Source organism: Hyaena hyaena, unplaced genomic scaffold, assembly GCF_003009895.1.
Source record: "Hyaena hyaena isolate Hyena2069 unplaced genomic scaffold, ASM300989v1 scaffold_58, whole genome shotgun sequence".
NCBI classification, from domain to species: domain Eukaryota; kingdom Metazoa; phylum Chordata; class Mammalia; order Carnivora; family Hyaenidae; genus Hyaena; species Hyaena hyaena.
The window spans coordinates 3,057,721-3,082,571 of NW_024080689.1; the positions used below are offsets into that span (position 1 = coordinate 3,057,721).

The 24,851-nt window shown below is 52.1% G+C and overlaps 1 protein-coding gene and 1 long non-coding RNA gene across 6 annotated transcripts in view; both read left to right on the top strand.

The window, feature by feature from the left end:
- CCDC42 (coiled-coil domain containing 42) overlaps positions 1–8,179 on the top strand; it is a 21,638-nt gene extending 13,459 nt beyond the window's left edge. For 3 of the 4 annotated variants that reach the window (XM_039231659.1, XM_039231661.1, XM_039231662.1), the window contains exons 6-8: positions 3,046–3,267; positions 3,353–3,527; positions 7,895–8,179. In XM_039231659.1, the coding sequence (XP_039087590.1) occupies positions 3,046–3,267; positions 3,353–3,527; positions 7,895–8,001 (504 nt within the window). In that variant the 3' untranslated portion in view covers positions 8,002–8,179. The remainder of the gene's footprint in view (positions 1–3,045; positions 3,268–3,352; positions 3,528–7,894) is intronic. The other variant, XM_039231660.1, reaches the window with a different exon arrangement.
- A 6,802-nt stretch (positions 8,180–14,981) lies between these two features.
- Positions 14,982–24,851, top strand: part of LOC120231415 — a 28,941-nt gene continuing 19,071 nt past the window's right edge. For both annotated transcript variants that reach the window (XR_005528315.1, XR_005528316.1), the window contains exons 1-2: positions 14,982–15,147; positions 20,584–20,652. This is a non-coding gene — a long non-coding RNA (uncharacterized LOC120231415). The remainder of the gene's footprint in view (positions 15,148–20,583; positions 20,653–24,851) is intronic.

Consider the following 24,851-nt stretch of genomic DNA (forward strand, 5'->3'; position numbering starts at 1 on the left):
AAACCAATCTTTTTCATTACGGAAAATTTCAAACGTATACCATAGTCTACTGAATCCCCGTTACTCACCACCTAATTCCAACAATTATCAACTCACCCTATCATCCCCCATGCTTCCCACCTCCACCATCTTGAAGCAAATGATATTTTTTTAAATCTGTATTTCAGTACGTGACTTCCCGAGATAAGGGTAATGCCATTGTCACACCTCGTAAAAATGCGACACTAACTCCTTAATATCAAATATCCAGTCAACATTAAAATTCCCCCAAACTGTTGCACACATGCTTTTTGGACAATTGATTCGTTCCAACCATGGTCCAAACAAGGTCCCCACACGACATTTGGTTGGTATGTTTGTTTTTCAAGTGTCACAGACACGATACTGCTGATCAAAAGAAGCCACACAGGGGCACCTGGGGGGCTCAGTAAGTTAAGCATCCGACTGCGGCTCAGGTCATGATCTCACAGTGCGTGAGTTCGAGCCCCACGTCGGGCTCTGTGCTAATGGCTCTGAACCTGGAGCCTGCTTTGGATTCTGTCTTCCTCTCTCTCTCTGCCCCTCCCTCACTCATGCTCAGTCTCTCTCTCTTTCAAAAACAAATAAATATTTTTAAAAATGAAATCAAAAGAAGCCAGAGAAGAGGACATATGTACGAACCTGCTGATATATTTAAATAATTAGTTTTTTAAAATTTACGTCCAAGTTAGTTAGCATGTAGTGCAACAATGATTTCAGGAGTAGATTCCTTAATGCCCCTCACCTATTAGCCCATCCCCCCTCACAACCCCTCCAGTGACCCTCTGTTTATTCTCCATATTTAAGTCTCTTATGTTTTTTGTCTCCCTCCTTTTTTAATATTATTTTTGCTTCCCTTCCTTTCTGTTCATCTGTTTTGTATCTTAAAGTCCTCATATGAGTGAAGTCATATGATATTTGTCTTTCTCTGACTAATTTCGCTGAGTATAATACCTTCTAGTTCCATCCTCGTAGTTGCAAATGGCAAGATTTCATTCTTTTCGATTGCAGAGTGATACTCCATTGTATATATGAACCACATCTTCTTCATCCATTCATCCGTCGATGGACATTTGGGCTCTTCCCACACTTTGGCAACTGTTGATAGCGCTGCAATAAACATTGGGGGGCATGTGTCCCCTTGAAACAGCGCACCTGTGTCCCTTGGATAAATACCTGCTAGTGCAATTTCTGGGTCATGGGGTAGATCTATTTTTAAATTTTTGAGGAACCTCCATACTGTTTTCCAGAGCGGTTGCACCCATTAGCATTCCGACCAGCCGTGCAAAAGGTCTCCTCTTTCTCTGCATCCTCGCCAACATCTGTTGTCGCCTGAGTTGTCGATTTTAGCCCCAGAGTGTCCCATCCTTAAACAGCGGGAGCCTCTGTGGGTTGGCACCCAAGGCCCCTTGACGTCAGAACTAAGTACCCCTGGGAGCTCCGTTTGATTTAAGTGTCCTAGGCTGTTGCATTGAGGATCCTGAACCTGCCACACAGCAACCCCCCAACCCCATCATCTTTAGGCAGGCTGCTCCCTTACCTGTCCTCACCTTCCCCCACCCGTCCCTGCCTGGCCCGCCTCATTTTGGCCACCCCAGGACCTTTGCTCGCTCTTTCCACGCCCTCTAATACCAGGTTGGGTGGCCCCTCCCCCACAGAGGTGTGTTGATGGAAAGGCGAGGAGGGCAGCTCCCGGAACGCCAATCTATCACTGGGAAGGTCAGGAGATGGAGAAAGAGCTCAGGGGGTGTCCCCGGGGTGGCTGGAAGACACGCTCTGATAAACCTCCCGGAGGTGAGTCGGTGTCTGGACCGGGTGTCCACACCACCTTCTACAGCGAGAGGGCGACAGGGCTTCTGTTCTCCCAAGTGTGGTCTACAGGGTCCGATCAGAATCTCACTGGCCTGGCACAGCCGGAGGGGACAGCCGAGCCCAGCAGGCCACCCCCACCCCCAACCCCACACCCCGCCGTGCCCTCTCCAGCCCTCGCTGGAGGCGGACCTCAGCAAGTGTGAATACCAGAGAGCCTTACGCTGAAGATACTACCCCACAGTCTTCGGCCGGCCCCATCCCCCAGTCCTAGATAGGGCTTATCACTCGGAGTCGTAACTCTTTCCCTGTCTGTCTGTCCTCACTGTGTGCCCCCCCAAGCTTCAGGCTTCCTAACAGCGGGGTCTGGCTTTCTTATCTCCTGCTCTGTCCCTCGCCCTTAGCGTCTGGCCGGACTTACAAACGGTTCTGGGTACATTCTTTTTTTTTTTTTTTTAATACTTTTATTTATTTGTAGGAGAGAGAGACAGAGAGAGACAGCATGAGCAGGGGAGGGTCAGAGAGAGAGGGAGTCACAGACTCTGAAATAGGCTCCAGGTTCTGAGCTGGCAGTCAGCACAGAGCCCGACGCGGGGCCCGAACCCACGAACCGCGAGATCATGACCTAAGCGAAAGTCAGACGCTTAACCGACTAAGCCACCCAGGCGCCCCAATTCTGGGTACATTCGTGTTGGATGGGGTCATTATTGCCTTGGGAGGCGTCTCAAAATGCACCTCCCCACCCCGCCCCCCTGAAACCCCAGCCAGCAGGCCTCTACAATCACGGGGTGGGGGTGGGGGCTCTGTGCAAAATTTGGGTGCCGGGGACCACCTCACACCTGTTTATGAAAATGAATCTCTTGGTGGAAGGGAGCCCAGGGGACTCAGTCTGTTAAGCCTCCGACTCTTGATTTCGGCTCAGGTCGCGACTGCACGGGTGGTGTGTTTGAGCCCCACGTCGGGCTCTGTGCTGACAGCGAGGGGGCTGCTTGGGATTCTCTCTCTCCCTCTCTCAAAAATAAACATTAATAAACCCATAAAGCTCCCAGGTGATTGCAACATGCAGACCCAGGACCCGAGCTCCCAACGCCTGTCCCTGGCCCACCCCAACCCAGGAGGACCAGAAGGGGCCCCCTCTCCGCCTCTGCCCTGTGACCTCGGCCCACACCCAGGTGGGGGGGAGGGGTGGCCGTGCAGTGATGGGCGCCCCCTCCGCAGTTCGAGGAGATCCACGAAGTGATCTCCCGCTACAAGACGCTGGTGAGCATGCACCAGGACCTCCTGCAGTCGGCGCACGAGGGTCAGGAGAAGATCGAGCACGCCAAGGCGCGGCTGGCGCGCTACCTGGACGAGAAGGACGACGAGATCCTGCAGCACAACAACGAGCTGGCGCGTCTGCAGATGCGCTTTGACCGCGCCCGCAGCGACGTCATCATCTGGGTGAGCGCGGGGGCGGGGCTTCCGGGGGAAGCGAGGGACGCGCGTGCGCCCAGGTGCGCGCCCACGCGCCCGCTCACGTCCCCGGCCCGTCGCCTCCCAAGGAGTCTCGCTGGGCCCACATCCAGAACACCGCCGCCAAGAAGACCCTCTTGCTTGGCACCATCAAGATGGCAACACTGAACCTGTTCCAGACGGTGAGCAAACAGCTGAAGGAGACCACGGCCGTGTCCCTGGAAGACACCCACAAACAGCTGGACCTGGTGAGAGGGGGCGCGGGTGCCCTGGCCAGCTGTGCGCACGGGGCTGGGATGACTGTCCGTTGGTCCAGTGGAAGAATGAACCCCACAGAGCAGTGGTTCTCAAGTTGAACAGGATCAGAGCCACCTAGGGGGTGGGGGTGTTGCTGGGCCCCACCTCCAGAGCCTCTGAGATGAGAACCCAGCGATTTCCATTTCTCAGCAGGCTCCCGGGTGCCGGTGCTGGTGCGGGTCCCAGGCTTTGGGAACCAGTGCATTAGTGCTCAGGCCCCAGTCAACGCGGGCCGCAGCTGTGGAGTTCATCACTGGTACAAAAACAGTCTCCTTAAATTCTAGAGAGATGCTGAAAGCCGGTGCCCGGGCCCCACGCTTTGGGGAAAGAGAATCTCGGGGGTGGGGGCAATCAGCAAGTCTAGGAAAGTGTTGGCGTCTTATTAGTGCCGACCTGAGATTTTTTTCCTCTTTGAAGTAACTAAAAGGAAATTGGAAAGGAAGTAACTTTCTCACTGTGATTCAAAGCTGTTGGACGCCATGTCCAGGTGCGACCCCAAATCATCTCACTTCTTGATTTGAATGTTTATTTGGTTTTGAGAGACAGAGAGAGAGTGTGTGAGTGGGGTAAGGGCAGAGAGAGAGAGAGAGAGAGAGAGAGAATCAGAAGCAGGCTCCAGGCTCTGAGCCATCAATACAGACCCCAATGCAGGACTCAAACCCATGAACTGTGAGGTCATGACCTGAGCCGAAGTCAAATGTTTAACCGACTGAGCCCCCCAGGCGCCCCAGATTCATCCCACTTCTCACCAAAGGTACAGATACCCCGCACTTTGGAAAACTCCATACCAAAAGACATGTTAGCCATACTTTATGTCACATGCACAGAACCATGACTAATTGTTCATTCCTTTGGCAAAAGCTTTGACTCTTGTCAAATAATAGAAAGGAAGCTCTTGAAGACCAGGGTTTGTGTTTGTCTTGTGGTTCGCTGTATTTCAGTGTCTAGAATAGTGCCTGGAACACAGTAGGAGCTCAATAAATGTTTGGTGAATGAATAGCAAACACAAGCCAATAAAAGCAATGGGCTGGAAGGCACTGCCCCTATTTAACGACAACAAAGTAAAACCCACAAAACGTAAAGGATTTCACCCACTGACCAGCCAGGAAGAAGGATTTCCGCAAACCAGAGACTCAGCCTGCAGCTCAAAGCATGGACAACAGAATTATCGAAAGTTCAAAGACTTCGAAGGCAGTTTGTAAGAAAGTTTGTTCCCAAGCGGCAATTCTTAAATTCTCTGCGATCGGGAGACTTGTGCGCTCTTAACATTGATTGAAGACCCTCCAAGAGCTTTTGTTTATGTGGGTTATAGCTACCGATATTTACCATGTGAGAAATTCGAACAGAAAAGTTAAAAATAGTTCATTCATTTCCCAAGGACAACAAGAAGCAACATAAATGGCATGCCTGACGAAAAGCACATTTTCAAAAGAGTGCTCTGTGGGACGAGGAGCACTTCCACAAATCCATTTCATGCCTGGCTTCCTGGAGGACAGGTGGGTTCTCTGTCAGCTTCAGCATTCATTTCGTTGTGATGGCCCACGTCACGGAAACGAGCTGCTCTGGTAAAAGCCACTGTATACTCGTGAGCAAATAAGAGGGAATAAGAAAAATGATGTCTTAGTGTTACTGAGAAAGGAGCTCAGGGGCGCCTGGGGGGCTCAGTCAGTTAAGTGTCTGCTCTTGATTTCGGCTCAGCTCACAATCTCGAGGTTCGTGAGTTCGAGCCCCCCATCAGGCGCTGTAATGACGGTGCGGAGCCTGCTTGGGATTCTCACTCTCCGCCCCTCCCCCACTCACTCGTTTTCAAAAATAAACATTTAAAAGAAAAAAAAGAAGAGAAAAAGGAGCTTTGTCCTTGCAGATGCCCCTCCCAGGCAGTAGCATCTTGGGGACTCCTCGATGCTTTAGCTGTTATAAAGTGAGGTCAGGCAGGAGGTGGTGATTTCCAGCTCCTGGCTTCGCCCACGCATTCCCTGCTCAGACCCTACCTGCCTCAATCCACTGACTCCCTCTCAACCTCAATTTGCTTCTACAGGAATACTTCCTATTGCGCAAATTGTTAAAGTATCCTACCTCGTTCCCTGGGGTGTGAGCCCATTGGCAGACACAAACATGATCAACTAGCCTGAAAAAAAAATAAAATAAAGGGGGGTGGCGCCTGGGTGGCTCAGTCGGATGAGCGTCCGACTTGGACTCAGATCACAACCTCACGGTTCGTGAGTTCAAGCCCCGCATCGGGCTCACTGCTGTCAGCACAGAGCCCGCTTCAGATGCTCTGTCCCCCTCTTTCTCTACCCCTCCCTCGATCGCTCTCTCTCTCTCTCTCTCTCTCTCTCTCTCAAAAAAAACATTTAAAAATAAATAAATAAATAAATAAACACTAGGGGAGCCTGGGTGGCTCAGTGGGTTAAGCGTCCGACTTCGGAGCAGGTCATGATCTCACGGTTCGTGGGTTCCAGCCCTGCGTCAGGCTCTGTGCTGACATCTAGCTCAGATCCTGGAGCCTGCTTTGGATTCTGTGTCTCCCTCTCTCTCTGCCCCTCCCCTGCTCACGCTCTCTCTCTCTCTCTCTCTCTCAGAAATAAATAAAACATTTAAAAATAAATAAATAAATAAATAAACACTAAAAAAATTTTAAAGATAAGGACCCGGGCAAATAAAAGTTACAATCTAAGCTCAAGGCACAAGAGAGAAATATAGCCGTTGGCCCCACTGTGCTTGCTGACGAGAAGGAAGAGCAGCACATGATATTTGTACCAAAGTGAGAAAACGTACGTGTCCTCAGAGCAGACTTTTTCCAGCGCTTCACGCTAATGGAAATTTGATGTTCCCAGCAACATCCCTGTGACGCACCCAGGCGTGGGCTCCGGGAGACAGCCACACAGCCAGAGCTTAGGAGCGTGGTACCCACATGCGACTTAGGACATGGGATTCTGCAAAAAAGCCGGGACCGTTTGAATTCAGTGTACCGTGTCTCTTGGAGGGTCGGGCGTTGGCATCCCTGATTGAAGCCCAGGCTGTCTGGAGCAAAATGTGCTTGGTAACTTCTAGAACCCCAAGAGGGGGGTAAGTTTCCTGAGGGGGAAGAAAATGACTGCGGACTAATCCGTTCAGAAAGCCCTCGGTGACACAGAGTTTGATGGTCTTGACACACAGGACTTCACTGTGGCTCCGCCCCAGATGCCCCAAGCAGATCACGTTTCCGAAGCTTACTTGACCACAGAACCCTTTTGGGGGGTGTGATTACTTATGAGAAGAACATAGCTTGGGAAGTGCTGGACCTGTCCTGTCCGCGATCTTGGAGAAGTTACTTTCATTCACGGACTCTGTTTCCTCTTTTGCCAAACGGGAATTATCTGCATTGGTAACCGTGCCAGGAGTGCACAGGGCTGTTGAGGGTTTGGGATGGTCTGCATCATCCCACCCCCAGGAACATTCTTGAAAAGGAGAGATTTTATTTGATTTTATTTTTGATGTTTGTTTATTTTTGAGACAGAGACAGAGAGACAGAGCATGAGCAGCAGAGGGGCAGAGAGAGAGAGACACAGAATCCGAAGCAGGTTCCGGGCTCTGAGCCGTCAGCACAGAGCTGATGCGGGGCTCGAACTCACAAGCCGTGAGATCATGACCTGAGCTGAAGTCGGAGATCATGACCTGAGCTGAAGTCGGTTGCCTAACCGACTGAGCCACCCAGGCGCCCGGAAAAGGAGACATTTTAGAACCAAGATTGTAGAGGCCATCTGAGCCAATCTGTTCTCCCCCTTCCCCTTTTTAAAGATGAAGAAGGCGAGGCCCAGAAAGATGAACTGATGTCCCCAGGGCAGCATGTGGAGGCCAGGTCCCCACGTGGCACGCCAAGTGCGCGTTCCTTGAAACAGAAGCTAGCGCATAGAACTTAAGCTTCCGTCAATGACCCAAGATGATCATAACAGGCTCAGTTCTGGGTTCCAAGCAAATGCCCACCATGAAGGCGGTTAAACTGCAGATAACCACCTCCCCCAGCGCTGCTGGCCCCTGCCTGCCAGAGGCTTCTAGAGCCAGCGTCTGCTCCTGCATCCCCTGGCCCTCCCCTCCCCAGATGGTCAGCTGGACCTCAGACAGTCGCGTGTCTGCCTCCAAGACTTCCCTGTTTGTGCCTTCTAGTCTGCTAAGCCTGAAGTTCCAACGAGAATAATTGTCAAATGGGGGCCGGTGGCCCAGAGAAATCTGTCGCAGGGAAGCAGGGACTCTCACAAGCTCTGCCCGGCCACCGCGCATTCGGGGATGGGGTGGCCTGCTGCTCGGTGCGCTGAGCCCTGGTCCCTTGCTTTGTTAGATCCAGCAGTTTATCCAGGATCTGTCAGACATCTGGACAGAGGTGAGGAGGAAGGAACAACAGCAAATCCGCGTTTGAGGAGCAGCGGTGGTTCCGGAAGTTTCTGAGACAGAGACTGAGAGACAACAAGTTCCCTGGTGAGCTTGTGGCCCACCCAGTCAGCCCCGCCCAGCCCTCTGGGACCCCAATGCCTTTTTGCCGGCGAACACCCCGCCATTTTCCCCTTAAGGCCTCAGCCCAGCCCATCCGTGAAAACATTAAATTCTATACGATGTTTGTTCCTAAGTTCGATCTCAAAAAAAAATTTTTTTTTGAAGTTGGTGTTTCTAACTGGGGTGCAAAGACTCTCTAGAAACTATGCAGGCAGGTACCCAAGTTGACAGTTGGGGAGTTGGATAGGGGAGGAGTCAAGACCTGTCCCCAACCCCCGGGAAGAGCCCTCCTCTGCTCCCCCTGTGGTGTATGTGGGTATAGCAGGCGTCGCACCTTAGCGGGCTGGACTGGGAGTTGAAAACCAGCAAAACTGATATAAATGCAGATCAATGCAAAGTTCGGCGCTCAGGGTCAAGAGCTCAAAACCATCAGGGCAGGGCAGGGACCACACAAAGCACAGACATCACGTACATCACGCGGGTGAGAACCCCAGGCGGCCCCGCCATGTCTTAGACGGGACAGCGCGCCTGCTCAGGGTCAAGGTCACCATTCACATGGGGTCCACCCGCCCTGGGCAGGTGCTCAGCTCAGCCAGGCTGCCTGTCAGAAGGCGGGAGCAGCAATGCCTTCCCCTGCAAAGCAGCTAGCAGGACAGGACTGAACAAGGTGACCAGGGATTGGGGGGGCCCCCTGGGGTCCCCAACTCTCAACACCTCGAGGCTCCCGTCCGCTGCGGTCCTGCAGGAGGCAGCAGTCAGCCCTGGCTTGGCGCACACCATCGGGCAGGTGCTTCTCCCCAGACCGCCAGAATCAGCAACGCCTGGGAACCTACTAGAAATGCAAATATTTGGGCCCCGCCCCCAGACCAGAGAATCAGAACCTCAGGGGGCGGGGTCCAGCCCCCGGGTGGGGGGTGGGGTTTAAAGGCCCTCCAGGTGATCCGGGTGCCTGCTTCTGCTCCGTGTGAGGACCCCTGCCGCACCGGGAGCCACTGTCAGGGACCCGGGCTCCTTCTGTCTCCTCCCATGTGAGTAGTAGGGTCAGAAATCCAAGCTGTGCCAGGCGGCGTGCAGAGAGGTGGGGCCCCGGATGCAGGTGCCGGGAGGGCTTTGACCCCAGGCAGGTGTAAGTGCTCTGCCCAGAGTGGTCGTCTTCACGTCTGATGCCGGGACTCAGAGCCCACAGCGGGAGGCAGCCGGGGAAGACGTGTAGATGGAGAGTGGGAGACGTGGAAAGTGAGTCCGAATCCGCACTCGCAAGCTGGGGTCCGTGAGGAAGGACAGAAGGCCCCCCCAGGCCCCCCCATGGAGTCTCTCTGGGACCCCCCAGGCCCCCTCACCAGAGACTCCCAGGGAAGGTGGCTCCGGGAGGGGGGGTCAAATGTCTACACTGCCATCCCCTCTGTGTCACATGGCTCAGGCTGGCCCCCCGGGCCAAAGGGACTTCTCCCTGGGAGTGGGGGGGCGGGGCGCATCCTGAAAACCCAGGGTGGCCGACTCTGGGGGTGGCGTGCTCAGACGGAAAGGGTGGAGTCTCTCACTGGCCCCTCCGGAGACAGGTCTGTGGGTGAAGCTGGCAAGGACTGAACCCACGTCCTGGGTGGCCTAGGACCCCCTCAGCCCTGCCCCACCCCCTTCCCCCTCTTCCTCTTCCCTCCCCTTTGTTCTCCTCCCCACCCTTCTCCCCCTGCCCTCCCCTCCCTCCCCTCTCTCTCCCCTGCCTCTCGCATTCCCCCCATCCTTCTCCCTCATCCTTCCCCCTCCCCCTCCCTCTCCCCTCCCCTCCCCCCTCCCCTCCCCTTCCCCCTTCCCTTCCTCCCCCCTCTTCTCCTTCCCCCTACTTCCCCCTCCCTCCCCTCCCTCCTCTCTCTCTACCTCACCCCTCCCCCTCTCCCTCCCTTCTCCTTCCCCCTCCCTCCCGCTCCTCATCCTTGGAGTGTCCAGCTTTCCTGCCTAATTGAACACACTCAGGTTTATCACACAGACACACACACGTGTTTGCGCATGTGCGCACGAGTCACTGACACTACTGCCCTTTTCAGGTTTCCAAAGGGGCCCAGCCCTGGCGAGGGAGAAGAAATTCTGTGGGTCTAGGCAGATTTCTTGATTACTAGCAAAGCCACAAATCCACAACCTCCCTCCCGAGCCCACAGAAAGGGGCAGAGCGCACACAGGGAAGCCCGGGGACCCTCAGGAACTGCTCCGGGAGGAGCAGCCGCGGGCAGCAGCTGGCCGGGGGCCCTTCCCTCCCCCCAGCCCCTCTGTGCATCCGCCCCGGGGCCCCAGACCCACAGAAAGAAGGCCAAGGCTACCCGATCAGGAAGAGCTGGGCTCGCAGACGCATGAGGTCACCTTCCAAGAAAAAGACCAAGGGCCTGATTAAGGCATCTCGGCCAGAAGAGGCACCAGCTCGTTAAAGCAGAGAGAGTGGATTGGTTCCAGAAAGGAGTGGTTCTCATCAGCCAAGGCAGGAAGCAGGGCTCCCCGTGTCTTATGGGGAAGGGGCGGCTAGAACACCCGTCCCCAGGGAGCCTGTGAGCCCTCCAGACGGAACAGAGGGGAGGTGGGAGGGCTGCAGGGGGAGTGCCCTGTGTGAAAGAGCCTGGCACCCCCGTGCCCGTCACGTAGGCCACGCCGTACCGTACACGCAGCCGCTGATAGCCAGAGCTGCTGGTGAGGACAGAATCAGAACAGAGGGTTGAAGGTTTTACAGAGGAGAGATCTCCATCTCTCTCTCAAGTAGTTAGAGAGTCCGCGCTTCCGTGGGATTAGCTATTGGCCCTTGGGATCAGCCCCTCCTCCCCCAACACAGGTGTGATTTTACCCCCGTGGCCCCCTCCCAGAGGCCAGGTTTCGGTCCAGCATCTTCCGTGCAAGGCTTTCAGCCAGCTGCGGGGTCTCTGGAATCTTCTTATGTCAAGTCAGCTGCGGGTGGGTCACGCATATGCTGGAGCAACCCCCACTCCCCGCACCCTCGCCCAGCTCTGGGACCCTTCAGTCTTAGCAATATCTACGGGAAGTGGGTGTATGTGAAGCAGGGGGGTGGGGTGCGTGGCAGGGACCTCCCACACTGAGGGGCTGTGGCACTGGCTGCGATTTTCCACGAGTGAGGGACTGGGGGTGGCGCAGGAGAAATTCCATATCTTTTACTAGGTTCTCACAGGAGTCTTAACAAGACTAGAAAGCACTATTTTTTTTTTTAAATTAACAGCTTTGTTGAGATAGAATTCCTACACCAAAGAATTCATTCATTGAAAGCATACATTTCAGTGGCTTTTAGTGTATTGCCCATTGTGGAGCCATCAACACAATCAATTTCAGAACATTTTCATCCCTATGGCCCCAAGACACCCTCCGTAGCCAGTAGCAATCTTTCCCATTTTCTCCCAAATCCCCGTGCTAGGCAACTGATAATCTACTTTCTGTTCCTCTGGATTTCCTGTTCTTGGCATTTTCTTAAAATATTTATGTAGTTTGAGAGCTGATGAGGGGGAGAGAGAGAGGGAGAGAGAAGAGAATCCCAAGGAGGCTCCATCCACGCTGTCAGCACGGAGCCTGACACGGGGCTCGGTCTCATGAACCGTGAAATCGAGAGCCGAGAGTCAGATGCTCGACTGACTGAGCCACCCAGGTGCCCCTATTCGGGGCCTTTCATATACGTGGAATCACTATATTGCCTTTGGCTTCATTTACTTAGTACAGCTCGTCCGTGATGTCGTAGGGATCAGTACGTCACTCCTTTTTATGGACGAATGAACTTCCACTGTGTAGATGGACCACATTTTCATATCCAGCCATCAGTTGCTGGGTGTGGGGGTTGTTTCTCCTCTTTGGCTTCTGTGAATAAAGCTGCTGTGAACGGTCTCGTACAAGGTTTTCTGTGGACATTGGTGTCCATCTCTCTTGGGTTACGTTCCCAGGAGTGGAATTGCGGATTCCATGCGGTAACTCTGTTGAACCTTTTCAGGAAGGGCTAGACTGTTGGGAGCTACTGGGAGATCCTCTGGGAGCACTTTCATATCAAGGCGTAAAGGCAAATAAGCGAAGAGGAAGGCCAGCTGGCAAGGAAGAGTCAGACGAAACACCAGAATTTGATGAAACAGTGGCCCAGGACGCGGTTGAAGATCAATGAGTGAATTGCCTGATGACGTGCCATCCAGACTCCAGGGAAGGAGGCTGGACCGTGAGTTAGGGACCAGGCAGCCACCCTGCCGTACCCATAGTTCACTTCCCAGCCACCCTCCACCCTCACACCTGGGCTTCAGACCCCTTCTGTCAGTCAACAGAGAGTGGTGTCATTGAGTGCCAAGCCCAGATAGAAGCGAAGGGGACAGATGGGTAAACAATTGATGTGGGTTCCGCCTCTTGACGCTTATGGTCTCTTGGGAGAGACATGCAACCAGGTTATCCACACGATGGGGAGGAACATGGAGGAGAAGCTGTCTTAACGCAACAGGTCTGGCGGGGCTGGTGTCGCTGGACCAGAGTCAGGGAGGACAGAAGATACGCAGGGCGGGATCACGCTGGGGCTGGTGGGGAGCTCTTTCCGAGGAGCTTGTGTTTTATTCCAGCCCGAAGAGCACGTAGGGCGCTTTATAAAGAAAAACAATTAGGGGCGCCTGGGTGGCTTAGTCGGTTAAGCATCCGACTTTCGCTTGGGTCATGATCTCGCGGTTCGTGGGTTCGAGCCCCGCGTCGGGCTCTGTGCTGACTGCCAGCTCAGAGCCTGGAGCCTGTTTCATTCTGTGACTCCCTCTCTCTCTAATCCTCCCCTGCTCACGCTGTCTCTCTCTCTCTCTTAGAAATAAATAAAATTAAAAAAAAAAAAATTATGAATAGGAGCCCAAGGACTGGGCTCTGAGCAGACGTTTGTTTTTCGTGCTAGAGTCACAGGGCTAGAAACCCAGTTTGGCACCCAGTCTAGGATCCGGGGAATGCGGTTTGGGCGAGGAGAAAAGGGGTAGATCCTCAAATCTGAGAAACAAGACAAAGCTCACAAACCTCCTCGGTCCTGTGCCAGGAAGGCATGTCTGAGGAGATCCGAGCGTCATCCGGTGGGCGCGGGGTCTTACCTGGGGGCTGCCTCACCGCCTGACGCCAGGAGGGGTGCCCGGCTCAGCATGGTGGCTCCGTCTCATCTCCGCACTCACCAGACCTGCCCTGCCGTGGGTGGTCTACACAGCACGTCAGATTTAAGCCAGGAAAGAGCATGGTCAGATTTGCCCTCGGAAAAGACGGCTATGCCCACTGAGTGTGTAGAATGAACCAGATGGGGAAAGAAAGGAGGGGGGCGGGGGCGCCCGGGTGGCTCAGTCGGTTGAGCATCCGACTCTTGATCTTGTCTCAGGTCATGATCTCATGGTTCATGAAAACAGAGCTCCGTGTCAGGTTCTGTGCTGACAGCACTGAGCCTGCTTGGAATTCTCTCTCCCCCTTTCTCTGCCCCTCCCCTGCTCATACGCTCACTTGCTCTCTCTCAAAATAAATAAATAAACTTAAAAAAAAAAAAAGGGGGGGGGCGTGCTGGCCAGATTGGCTGCAGAGAGGCCATGTTGCTAAGGAATAATTGTTTTTAACTCAAAAAAATTTTTTAAATGGGGACTGCCATTTAAATATGAAATGGAACACACCTTAAAGATTTTATCGAATAACCAGTAGGATGTAAAACCCGGCTTGCAGGAGAATGTAGACAACAGACACATACACACACAATCTGGAAAAAGCTGAAGTTACCTTGTTCCCAGAGGCAAAAATGATCTCTGCCCCAGGGCGGAAGTCAACGGCAACTCCTCCCCCCTCCCCCCCAAAATCCGTTCGAATGTCTTTGACCAGAAATGATTCCCACCACCTCTGTAAGTCACCCTCTGTCTCCACAGAGTTACAGAATGGTCATGATCATGACTCATGAGTTCGAGCCCCACATCGGGCTCTATGCTGACAGCTCAGAGCCTGGAGCCTGCTTCAGATTCTGTGCCTCCCCCTCTTTCTACCCCTCCCCTCCTCACGCTCTGTTTCTCCCTCTTTCAGAAATAAATAAACATTACAATTTTTTTTAGAAAGGATGCAATTTTTAAGAGGCAATCTAGCATCATGGTTTTATATGCAAACTCTTACACTCTGAACACCATGATCTCAGGCGGGTTTCTTAATCTCTCTGTGCCTCTGTTTCCCCATCTGTAAAATGGAGAGACTAGCACGCAGCTCATAGGGTTGCTTTGAGGATTAGATCAATTAATGTACAAAATCGTATAAGTACCTGGGACATGGGAAGTCTGGAATATTTTCTGTCCTTGTGATTCCAGTGACTGCACAAACTCACGAGCCATCATTCTGTTTCGCTCTGCTCCAGGGGAGCCTGGAGGTGTGGACCACGATGCCAGTGTCCATCAACACTGCGGTCCTTAACTAAGGAACGTCAGGAGTGGACATATAGCAAAGTGTGGGTCCGAGACATCAGAGAGGGGACGCTGAGACAACGGGCACCAACCTCCCTATGCTGCCCCAGATTTCCTTCCTGGGGAAGGAATCGCTGAAAATGTGAAGGTAATTCCTAGTGGCCTCTTCCTTTTTGAAGTACAGTGGGTATGATGAAGGCAGAGGGTAAGGGTTGTATTTATGCCAAGTTTTGGCCCATTCTTTTATCCTTCCCCACAATTTTTTCCTGCATGTGCCCTCCAGGATCCCCTCAGCATCTCAGAGAGAGAGAGAGAGAGCACTGAGGACTGGTTAGCGGAAGGTCTACACAGTGCCCCTGCTCATGGGAGGTGCCAGCAGAGTTTAAAATATTGCTTCTCACAATAGTTATAGTTACAAAGCTTGCATAGCACTCGAAAAGAGTTGATACTCTGCTCTTCAAAGAGGCGGGGCTAATTCCCCTCCCCTTGGGTGTGGGCGGGACTTACCAGCTCACATGGGAAGAAAGGAATATGGCAGAAGTAAAGGTTTCTGGCATCCCAGGGCAGGTCATAAAAAGCACCGTGGCTTCCTCCTTTCTCCCTCTGGGTTCCGTTCAGTCTGCGGAGAAGCCAAATGCCATGTCATGACACTCCGGTGACCCTGGTGAAGTCTCCGTGGGGACCGAGGCCTCCCACCAACAACCATGTGAGTGGATCTTGGATGTGGGTCCTCCTACCTCAGATGGGTCCTCAGATGCCCATAGCCTTGGTCAATATCTTCATTACACCTCATGATACACCCGGGGCCAGAATCACCCAGTTAAGCTGCTCTAGATTTTGGATCCTCAGAAATGATATTATTGGGGTTTCGTTTGTTTGTTTTTCTTTTTTCTGTGATCTCACTTCCTCAGCCCTTTCTTGGCTGATGGCCAATCTAACGTAGCCACCCCATCAGCCTCTAGTATACTAATTCCTTCTCTTTTTTATACCACCTGTGACTACTTACTTTTTTTCTTTGTTCATGGATTTTAGCTAGCTCCACTATAATTTAAGCTCCATGAGAGCAGGAATAAGATTTGGCATATTCAGAGGTGTGTGTTCATTGTCTGGCGCACACACAGGCTGGGACGTGTGGGTACTCATTACATGCCTGGTATGTAGTAGGTACTCGTTAAGTGTTTGTGGGATGAGTCAAATGAAGGAAAGGTATGTTCTTTCACGGAAGGATCTGTTGATCCTCGGGTCTGCACAATTCTGAACGCAGTAGCTTGACCGTGATAAGACCTCCGTTAACATTCCAGGACAAAAATAAGTTTGTGAGGTAGTAAAGAAGTGAAAAATGAACAGTGGTAATCTCTGTGTCCCTCCTAAAAACGTGTGATATTTTCTGTGCCTAAGTCTGAGGTTAATGTGTTACCTAGACCTGGAACAGATAACTATGACAAATAACTAGTTTTCTTTTTCTTTTTCTCCTACTCATTTGAAAATAGGTTGCAGACATCATGACCCTTGGGGCCTTAATACTTTAGCATGTTTTCCTAAGAACAATAACGCCGAATAATTTTATTTCAACTTATTAGGAATTGTCATACCCATTGTACTTGCTGTGGCAGCACATATACTAAAAATAGGAATCATCACACCCATGAACTCAGTATGGGTTAGTATCTAATACACAGTTTATGAATTTCTCCAAATATCTCAATGGCTCCCGGCTTCATTTAGAGTAAAAGACAAAGTCTTCACAGGGGCCACAGGGCACCACCCAGGTGCACTTGCTGTTCCCTGTGTGTACAATTGACTCTCATCTCCTTAAAGTCTTGGTTCAAATGGCTCAGATGTCTCCTCCTCCAGGGGGCCTACCATGACTACCCATTCTTTTTTTTTTTTTAATGTTTACTTATTTTTGAGAGAGAGACAGAGCACAAGTGGGAGGGGCCAGAGAGAGAGAGACAGGGAGACACAGTATGTGATGCTGGCTCCAGGCTCTGAGCTGTCAGCACAGAGCCCGAAACGGGGCTCAAACTCATGAACTGTGAGATCGTGACCTGAGCCATAGCTGGACACTTAACCGACTGAGCCCCCCAGGCGCCCCCGCGACTACCCATTCTTGAACCGCAGTCCCCGCTCCTGTCTCTCCCATCCCCTCGCCTGGTAGATGTTCCTCCACAAAGTATTGGAGCCTCTTGCAGGACTGGCTTGTCGCTTCTGAGTCCTGCATGTCTCCCCTTCTAGAACGGGAGCCCCAGGACGTCCGAGGCTGTCGCCTGTGCTCTCTGCACCATCGTACTACCCGGAACGGTGCCTGCAGCAAACATCAGTGGTTGTCTGCAGAATGGGCGCAAGCCTAGAGACGAGCCTCCCACCGGCGCCGGCAAAGGGGACGCTGGGTGGTGTAATGATAATGAACCGAGCCCCAGCTCTGCTGGAGAACTTGGCAGCATTTCAGGGAGCCCCGGAAGCCAGAGAGGGACTGAGGGATGACCGCGTGTGGTGCACTCTCAGCCCTGCTACCATGATGCTCTGCCTCACAGCCTGTATCTCAGAACGTCCCTCGTGCCCTGGAACATTTTTATGCTCCCCTTTAAGAAAGAGTTAATGGGGCGCCTGGGTGGCTCAGTTGGTTAAGCCTCCCACTTCAGCTCAGGTCATGATCCCACGGTTCAAGTTCAAGTGAGTTCAAGCCCTGCATTGGGCTCTGCGCTCGGAGCCTGGAGCCTGCTTCAGATTCTGTGTCTCCTTCTCTCTCTGCCCCTCCCCCCCCTCAAAAATAAACACTTAAAAAAAAAAGTTAATAATACTAATCATCCCTGGCATGTCATACTGAATGCACCCCATGTAACATTTATTCCAAACCCTTTAAACCTGGTATCTCCAATGTAATCCTCTCAATGATCCCGCGAGGCGGGTTTTACCGTAAATCTCATTTTCTGGACAAAGATGATTCAGAGGTTTAACTGACTTTTAAAATTCGTATTTAATTTACTGAAATTAAAAGCATCGAGCGCTCTTCCTTAAGCGCCGGCTTACAAATCTTATTCTGTTTATGTCCAACATATTTTAACTATCACTTCTAAGAGGAGGTTGAGTGTTGGATTCCAGTGGCAAAGTTAAACTCCCGCAAACATTAAACGTTAAATTGCAAGCAAGCATTTATTGTGTTCAGTTTCCTCTCATGTACTTTAATGGTGTGTGTGACAAGACAAAATCTTTCCGAGTATTTAAATGCACATTATTCATCCAATAAATTAAAAATATGGTGAACTTTGAGTTCTCATAAATGTCCCAGTACTATATACAAGTTTAAGAAATTTTCAGCTTAAAATTCTAAATCCGGGGGCGCCTGGGTGGCTCACTCGGTTAAGCATCCGACTCTTGGTTTCGGCTCAGGGCATGATCTCATGGTTTTGTGGGTTCAAGCCCCGAGTGGGACTCTATGCTGATGGTGCAGAGCCTGTTGGCTTGGGATTCTGTGTCTCCCTCTCTTCTCCTCCCCCGTTCACACTGTCTCCATCTCTCTCAAAATAAATAAATAAACTTCAAAAAATAATTAAAAATAAAATTATACATCTGAAAAATCTCCAAGATTTTTTTCAAGTTTATTTATTTATAAGTAACTTCTACACCCGCAGTGGGGCTCGAACTCACGACCCCAAGATCAAGAGTTACATGATCTACCGACTGACCCAGCCATTCACGCTGGAATTTCAAGATTTTTACTCTAAATAGGCCAAATCCTACTGAGCTCCAAACACATAAATCCCAAATGTGCACAGATTCTTTTACATAAAAACATCAGTGCCATGATTTGGATTCCCTGAAACTGTCTATACTTAATTTTAAATCGTTAAAGAGCTGACTCGCTGAGGAAACTATAATATTCATTTCACACCACCTTGGGCATTGCCTTCTTGACTCTTCTGAGCTTATAGAACATCTACCCTGTCTACCATTGCTGTGTTGGGGACCCCACAATTCAAAGGAGGCACCACGTGGCCCAGGATGCCTACATCTGAGCTCTATGTCACACCCCCAGCCAGGAAACTCGACCACCCGATTTGATTTTGCGTCTTTGGATCTTGAGAATAGTCGAGTCATGGGGCACCTGAGTGGCTCAGTCAGTTGAGCGTCTCACTCCAGCTCAGGTCATGATCTCACGGTTCGTGAGTTCGAGCCCCGCGTCGGGCTCTGTGCTGACGTCTCAGAGCCTGGAGCCTGCTTCAGATTCTGTGTCTCCCTCTCTTTCTCTGCCTCTCCCCTGCTCATGCTCTGTCTGACAAAAAACAACACTAAAAATTTTTTTAAACAAAAAATAAGAAAGATTCGTCAAGTCATTTCCATCTATAGCTAAAGATCTGGAACCTGATGGAATCCTGTGTTCTTTCATACTTGACTGCCTCTCTGGACCAGGCCAGTCTTAGAGATATTAGACTGATATCTGACTGAATCATGGCTTAGGAATCAACTGTTTTTCCATCGAGTGGTGGAACGTCAGGCATCTGCCAGCAAAGGGAGGGGACTTGTGGGGGCCGTCAGTTCCTTCCCAGGTCTGACATCACACCCCCTACTTCCGCGACCTGGGAGGCCAGCCAGCTCTTACTTAGGGCAGGAAATAGGGAGGCTTCCTTCTAGGGTCCTGTGCTGGCTGCTCTCCTGCCCTAGAGGATAAAGGTCACACGGATGGGACCAGAAGACACAGAAGCAGCAGAATGGCATTTAGAGACAGATTCCTCCAGAGAAAGCACAGAGGTGCCCAAATACCTCTCTACTGATCTCCTTTCGAATTCCAATGAGCCCAGTTAGGCCCATAGGGCAGCTGCCATTGCTCCCATTTCTCATTCATTCAACAGATATTTATTGCTCGTGTGTTATGGGCAAGGTGTTGCCTTCAAGGAGCTCACGGTCCCCAGAGGAGCTGGGGCCAAATGGAGTCTACATCACAGGGGGCGCTGATAAACGCACTGAGGCTGGGGAAGGAGAGTCATCTCCCTCTGGTGGAAAGAGATCAGAGAAGGCTTCGTGAAGGAGGGGCCATTCGCTATTTGACTGTGTTTCCAGGGCACCCACTATATGCCAGAGGGGCTTGGGAGAGCAACAAGAAACAACCTAGCAAGGTAATGGGAGGTTGTTACTAAATGCTTCCTCACCGCTCTAAGGGCTTCACCCAGACCCGCCTGTTGAACCCTCCCTGCCTTCTGTGAAGCAGGAAACGATCACTATCCCCATTTTGCAGGTGAGAAGACTGATTTCGCTTATCTGTTGCTGCACAGAAGTCCCCTGCTAAATGTAATGCCTTAAACCAGCAATATTTTATCTTGCTGCTATTTGGTGGGTCAGGAACTCAGGGCTCCGCGGGGACAGCTCATCTCCGCGCCACTGGTTGAGCCCGGCTGTGGCTGAGGCTGGAAGACCACAATGGCTTTGTCACATGACTGGGACCTCGGGGGGTGACCGTTAGCTGGGGCACTTCGGCTGTCCTTCACGTGACCTCTCTCTTGAGCCAGCGAGCCCGGACTCGCACAGCGGCGGGCTGGCTTCCCGGAATACAAACCCAGAAGCCACAAGCGGCACAGCGTGGCGTCTGCCGCATTCACGATGGGTCGGTGACTGTCCCAGAGCCAGCCCGGGTTCAAGGGGAAGGGATTCGGCTGACAAGGAGTGGTGAAGTCACACTGCAAAGGACATGCGGGACGGAAGGAATTGCTCGGGTCATCTTTGGAAGCAATCTTACGCAAACATGGGGTTTAAGCAACTTCCTGAAAGTCATACAGCAAATAGGCTGGGAGTGGTCAGCGGGGTACAGGTGAGACATGCAGAAATGTGGAGAAGCTTCCAGTACAATGGAGCCCGGGGACATGAACAAGGTTGCTGGTAGACAAGAATGAGGCAAAAACGCAAGGCTGGGGTCAGGCCTTGGATGACCTTGAGTGCCAGGCTACGCTCTCTGAACTTGACTCTGAAGGCAGTGGGAAGCTGTGAAGAGGTCTGGGGCAGAAGGGCTTGTCCGGGCCATGCTCTGGGGAGGCCGGGAGGCTGGCGGATGGAGACACTGCCGAGCGATGCTATGGGCTCCGGCCGGATAGCACAGGCGGCCAGAGAGAGGGGCGGGTCCCACATAACCCTGCGACTTGGTATTTAACAGGTGAGGGAATCGTGGCTCCCAGAGGTCAACGCGCCAAGATATCAGCAGAGCAACTGGCAAAGGCAGCGGGTAAGAAGCCGGTGGATGAAGGCGTAAGTGGAGGGCGGGGGCCTGGAGTCTGGGTCTCATGCGCGGTGGGAAGCAGGGAAGTTGGGGTTCCGCTGACTTCAATTTGGGGGCGCGCCAGCCTCAGCCTGGCGTGGCTGTCAGTATGGTGTGCTGTCCAATGAGGGGATAACTTGGTTTGTGTCAACAGAAGGAGACCGTCCAGGTGGGTGACAGGTATCTTCCCTCATGGGGGGGGGTGGGGGTGCGGTGCTGGTCCAGCAGGGGTGGAGGGGGCTGGGCGTGGACCAGAGCACCGAGTCTTCAATTTTGCTGCCTGGGCACACACCCAGAGTTGCTTTGACGGTCTTTCTGAGTAATAAAACTTTTTCAGGGGCACCTGGGTGGCTCAGTCGGTTGGGCATCCAACTTTAGCTCAGGTCATGATCTCACGGTTCATGGGTTCAAGCCCCAAGGCCAGGCTCTGTGCTGACAGCTGAGAGCCTGGAGCCTGCTTCAGATTCTGTGTCTCCCTCTCTCTCTCTCTGCCCGTCCCCCACTCGTGCTCTGTCTCTCTCTCTCAAAAATGAATAAACATTGGGGCGCCTGGGTGGCTTAGTCGGTTAAGCGTCCGACTTTCACTTAGGTCATGATCTCGCGGTTCATGGGTTCGAGCCCCGCGTCGGGCTCTGTGCTGACTGCCAGCTCAGAGCCTGGAGCCTGTTTCGGTCTGTGACTCCCTCTCTCTCTGACCCTCCCCTGCTCATGCTGTCTCTCTCTCTCTCTCTCCTAGAAATAAATAAAAAACATTAAAAAAAATTTTTTTAATGAATAAACATTAAAATAATTTAAATAAAACTTTTTCAAAGCAGCAGGGAAGAGGGGATGAGATACTCAGTTCTTGCAAAGCTCTTACTTTGAAAAGATACTGAGTTAAAAAAAAAAAAAAGGGAAAGAGCCTGGTTGATCTCATTCTTCCCATCTCTGGCTGAAAGAGGGCTCCCCACCCCCTCCATACCGGTCGCTCCCTGGCATCGGTATCTTCCATTCTTCTGACACACTTTGTGCAGAGGGAGTTCATTCTGGCTCCCTCCAAAACCGGGCTCTAAATTTAGAACTGGCCTCAAAATTTCTGATGTTTGAGCTCAACTTGTCTGGCTTGGCTCAGCCTACAACAGCCACTTCTTATCACCAGTAATGTTCTTCCTATTTGGGTCTCCCGTTGTCTTAGAAACAGGGATTGGTATGATAGGTCGTGGCCAGGACACATGGGCCAGAGCCCCCTGGGCTCCCTGGGTAAGACCCGGTGCCTGTTCTTCTAATAAATAACGTTCTCTCCGAGCGGAAAGGGTTTTGCCCTCCGAGCTGGGCCCCTTGGGCACGTTCCAAAGGCCTCTGGTCTCTCTTCCATCTGTGGCAAGTTCCTGCCCTGTCTTCTCATCTCTGCCATCACCGGGAGGGGGAGGAAGCCGTCCACGGTTTGTGCCTCGGCCAGCTGCTTGTCATCTGGGCTCAGGCCTCTTAACCCCTGACCTTCAGCCAGCAGGCCTTTCTGTCGCCTCCTTCCGCGTGCCCAGGCTGGGGGAGGTGCTAAGAACCCAGGAACCTCTTAGCGGGGGGAACCCTGATCCCTGCCAGCTGGCCCCCTGCTTGGCCAGCTCTGCACAAGGAGGCATCACCTCCCTCAGAGCCCGGTGCCGTCTTGATGTCGGCTCAGGTGATGATCTCACAGTTCGTGGGGTCGAGCCCCGCACTGAGCTCCATGCTCGCAGTGCGCGGAGCCTGCCTCCGATTCTCCCTCTCCCGCCCTCTCTCTCTGCCCCTGCCCTGCTCACACTTGCTCTCTCTCAAATAAACAAAAACAAAAAAATTCCGTGCCTCTATGCGCATGACCGTTTCTACCCATGAAATGGTCCTTTAATAATTAAAGGGAGGAGCATCACAGTGTCACCCGCATACCCCTGAGAGCAGCAGCCCTGTCACACATCGAGTTCTAGCATCCCTCGATGGAATCAGAGGCATAACCCTCCCACCCCAACCGAGAACAATTCTGCAGGAGCCCAGGCCCATCTGGATCTCATCCACAGTCGTTCCGAAGGTCGTTCTAACCCTCTAGGGCTCTCATCGAACACTAGGATCGCAGGTGCCCTTGGCTTTTGTCAACCTGTCATCCAATATGTTTGGTCGCTTCACTGCAGGACTTCTCAGAGCCTTTAAGGCTAAGGTGCCTTGAGTATAGAGCCCCAGACATCCTGCTTACCCTTCATAGCACTGTGGTTTTGCTATTTTGCTATGTCCTTTCCGCGATGAGAAGAGGGGGCCCAGAGAGGTTAAGTGACTTACCCAGAGTCCTGCAGCTTGGGCGTGAAGGATTTGGGATCTGAATCTAGAGCCCGCGTTCCTAACACGAGGCTGTATTTTTCACCCCATGTTAGTAAGTTCCAGAAAGAAGTCATGGGCCCTGAGAGGCTGCCTTTGTCCCAGCTGAAACATCTCAGAGGAAACAGAATGAAGGGCAGGTTTGGGGGAGGAAGGAGAGGAGAGAGCAAAGGGAGACATTAGGCGTATATAAAATCAGGCGTAAAGGCTCGCAGCTGTTTCCTGGGGATGGAGACTCCCAGGCCTCTCCGCTGCTCCTCGCAGCCAGAACCAGCCTCTGGGGACGGTCAGGTGGAGGCCACAAGGGAGAAAGATCCACAAAGAGGTTCAGAGATGCCCATTCTCAAAATGGGCACCGTGCACCCTGATGTGCACCGCGCCGCCGCCCTCCCCAGCGTGGCCCCCAGGTGGCCAGGCTGCCCCTAGGGAACGCTGAGAGCCTGGATTACTGGTCCCTTGTTCACTCAGGGAACACAGTGCCCTGCACGGGAGACACAGTGGCGAGAGAATCTATTGCCCTTGTTCTCAAGGAGAGACGAGCCAATAACGCTCCCCAATGATGTAGCTGCAGCCAAAGTAAGTTCTCTGAAGGGGAAGAACATGGTTCTGTGACGGAATGTGTCAGAGGAACGTGGCTGAGTTTAGGGAGGCCTGCGGCCGAGGCGGGGGACTACTCACCTGTCCCTGGCAGACGCCCTCTTGCGAGGAGTGGAGTTGGCTGGGAGCCCCCTGCTGCCACACCTTCAGATGAGCCTCAGTGTCCCCACGAAGGGGGCTCCCTCTCCAGGTAGCTCCTAGCCAAGGACAGAGCTCAGTGGGGACATTGTGACAGGGCCACCCTGCTGGCGGGGACGCTCAAGCCTGCAGTGTAGTCTGAAGCTCACTCTTCCCTCTCCCCATTCACGGGCTCCGCACTCTCCCTGCCCCCTTCACATCATTTGGGCATCCCTTCTTGTTGAAAAACATAACTCAGCGGGGTAAATTAGGAAGATCTCATTGGCTTTAGTCAACAGTTTATGAATCCAACAGCATCCCATCTAGCAGAAAGAAAGGAGCTCCGAGTGGCAGTACAAAATGAAAGACTTTTATACGCAGAGGAAAGTTCTGGAAAAAAAAAGTGGGTTGGTTATTACAGGGTCACTTTCCTTTAATGGACGGCTGGAATCCATCAGGCAGATGACCATTGGTGCCGAGCAGGTGATTCTTGACTGACTGGTTCAAGATTCCATTTCTGGGAGAGCAGAGACTAATTAAGTTGAGTCTCGGGGGTGCCTGGGTGGCTCCGTCGGTTAAGCGTCTAAGTTTGGCTCAGGTCATGATCTCACGGTTCATGAGTTCAAGCCCTGCATCAGGCTCTGGTGGTGTAGAGCCTGCTTGGGATTCCCTCTCTCGACCTCTCTCTCATCTGCCCCTTCCCCACTTAAAAAATTTCAAAAACAGAAGTTGAATCCTGGTTTGGTGACGCACGGCTTAGCATAAACCCATTAGAGCACTCTGTCTTGTTTTTAAGACAAGGAAAATTAGAAAATAAATATTTTGAGCTGAATGATATGTGAAAATATAGTCCATGAAAGTCAAGGGTGCTTAAGGGAACATTTTAGCTTTATTAGAAAAAAAAGAAAGCTATAAAATCATTAGGTTGAGATTCTACTTCAAAAAGCTAGAGAAAGAAAAGCAGTCAACCCACAGTAAGTAGGAGGAAAGAAGGAAATAATGATAAGAGCAAATATTTGTGACACAGAAAACAGATGAACAGGGACACCTGGGTGGCTCAGTCGGTCAAGTGTTCGACTTTGGTTCAGGTCATGATCTCGCGGTTTGTGAGTTTGAGCCCCACGTCGGGC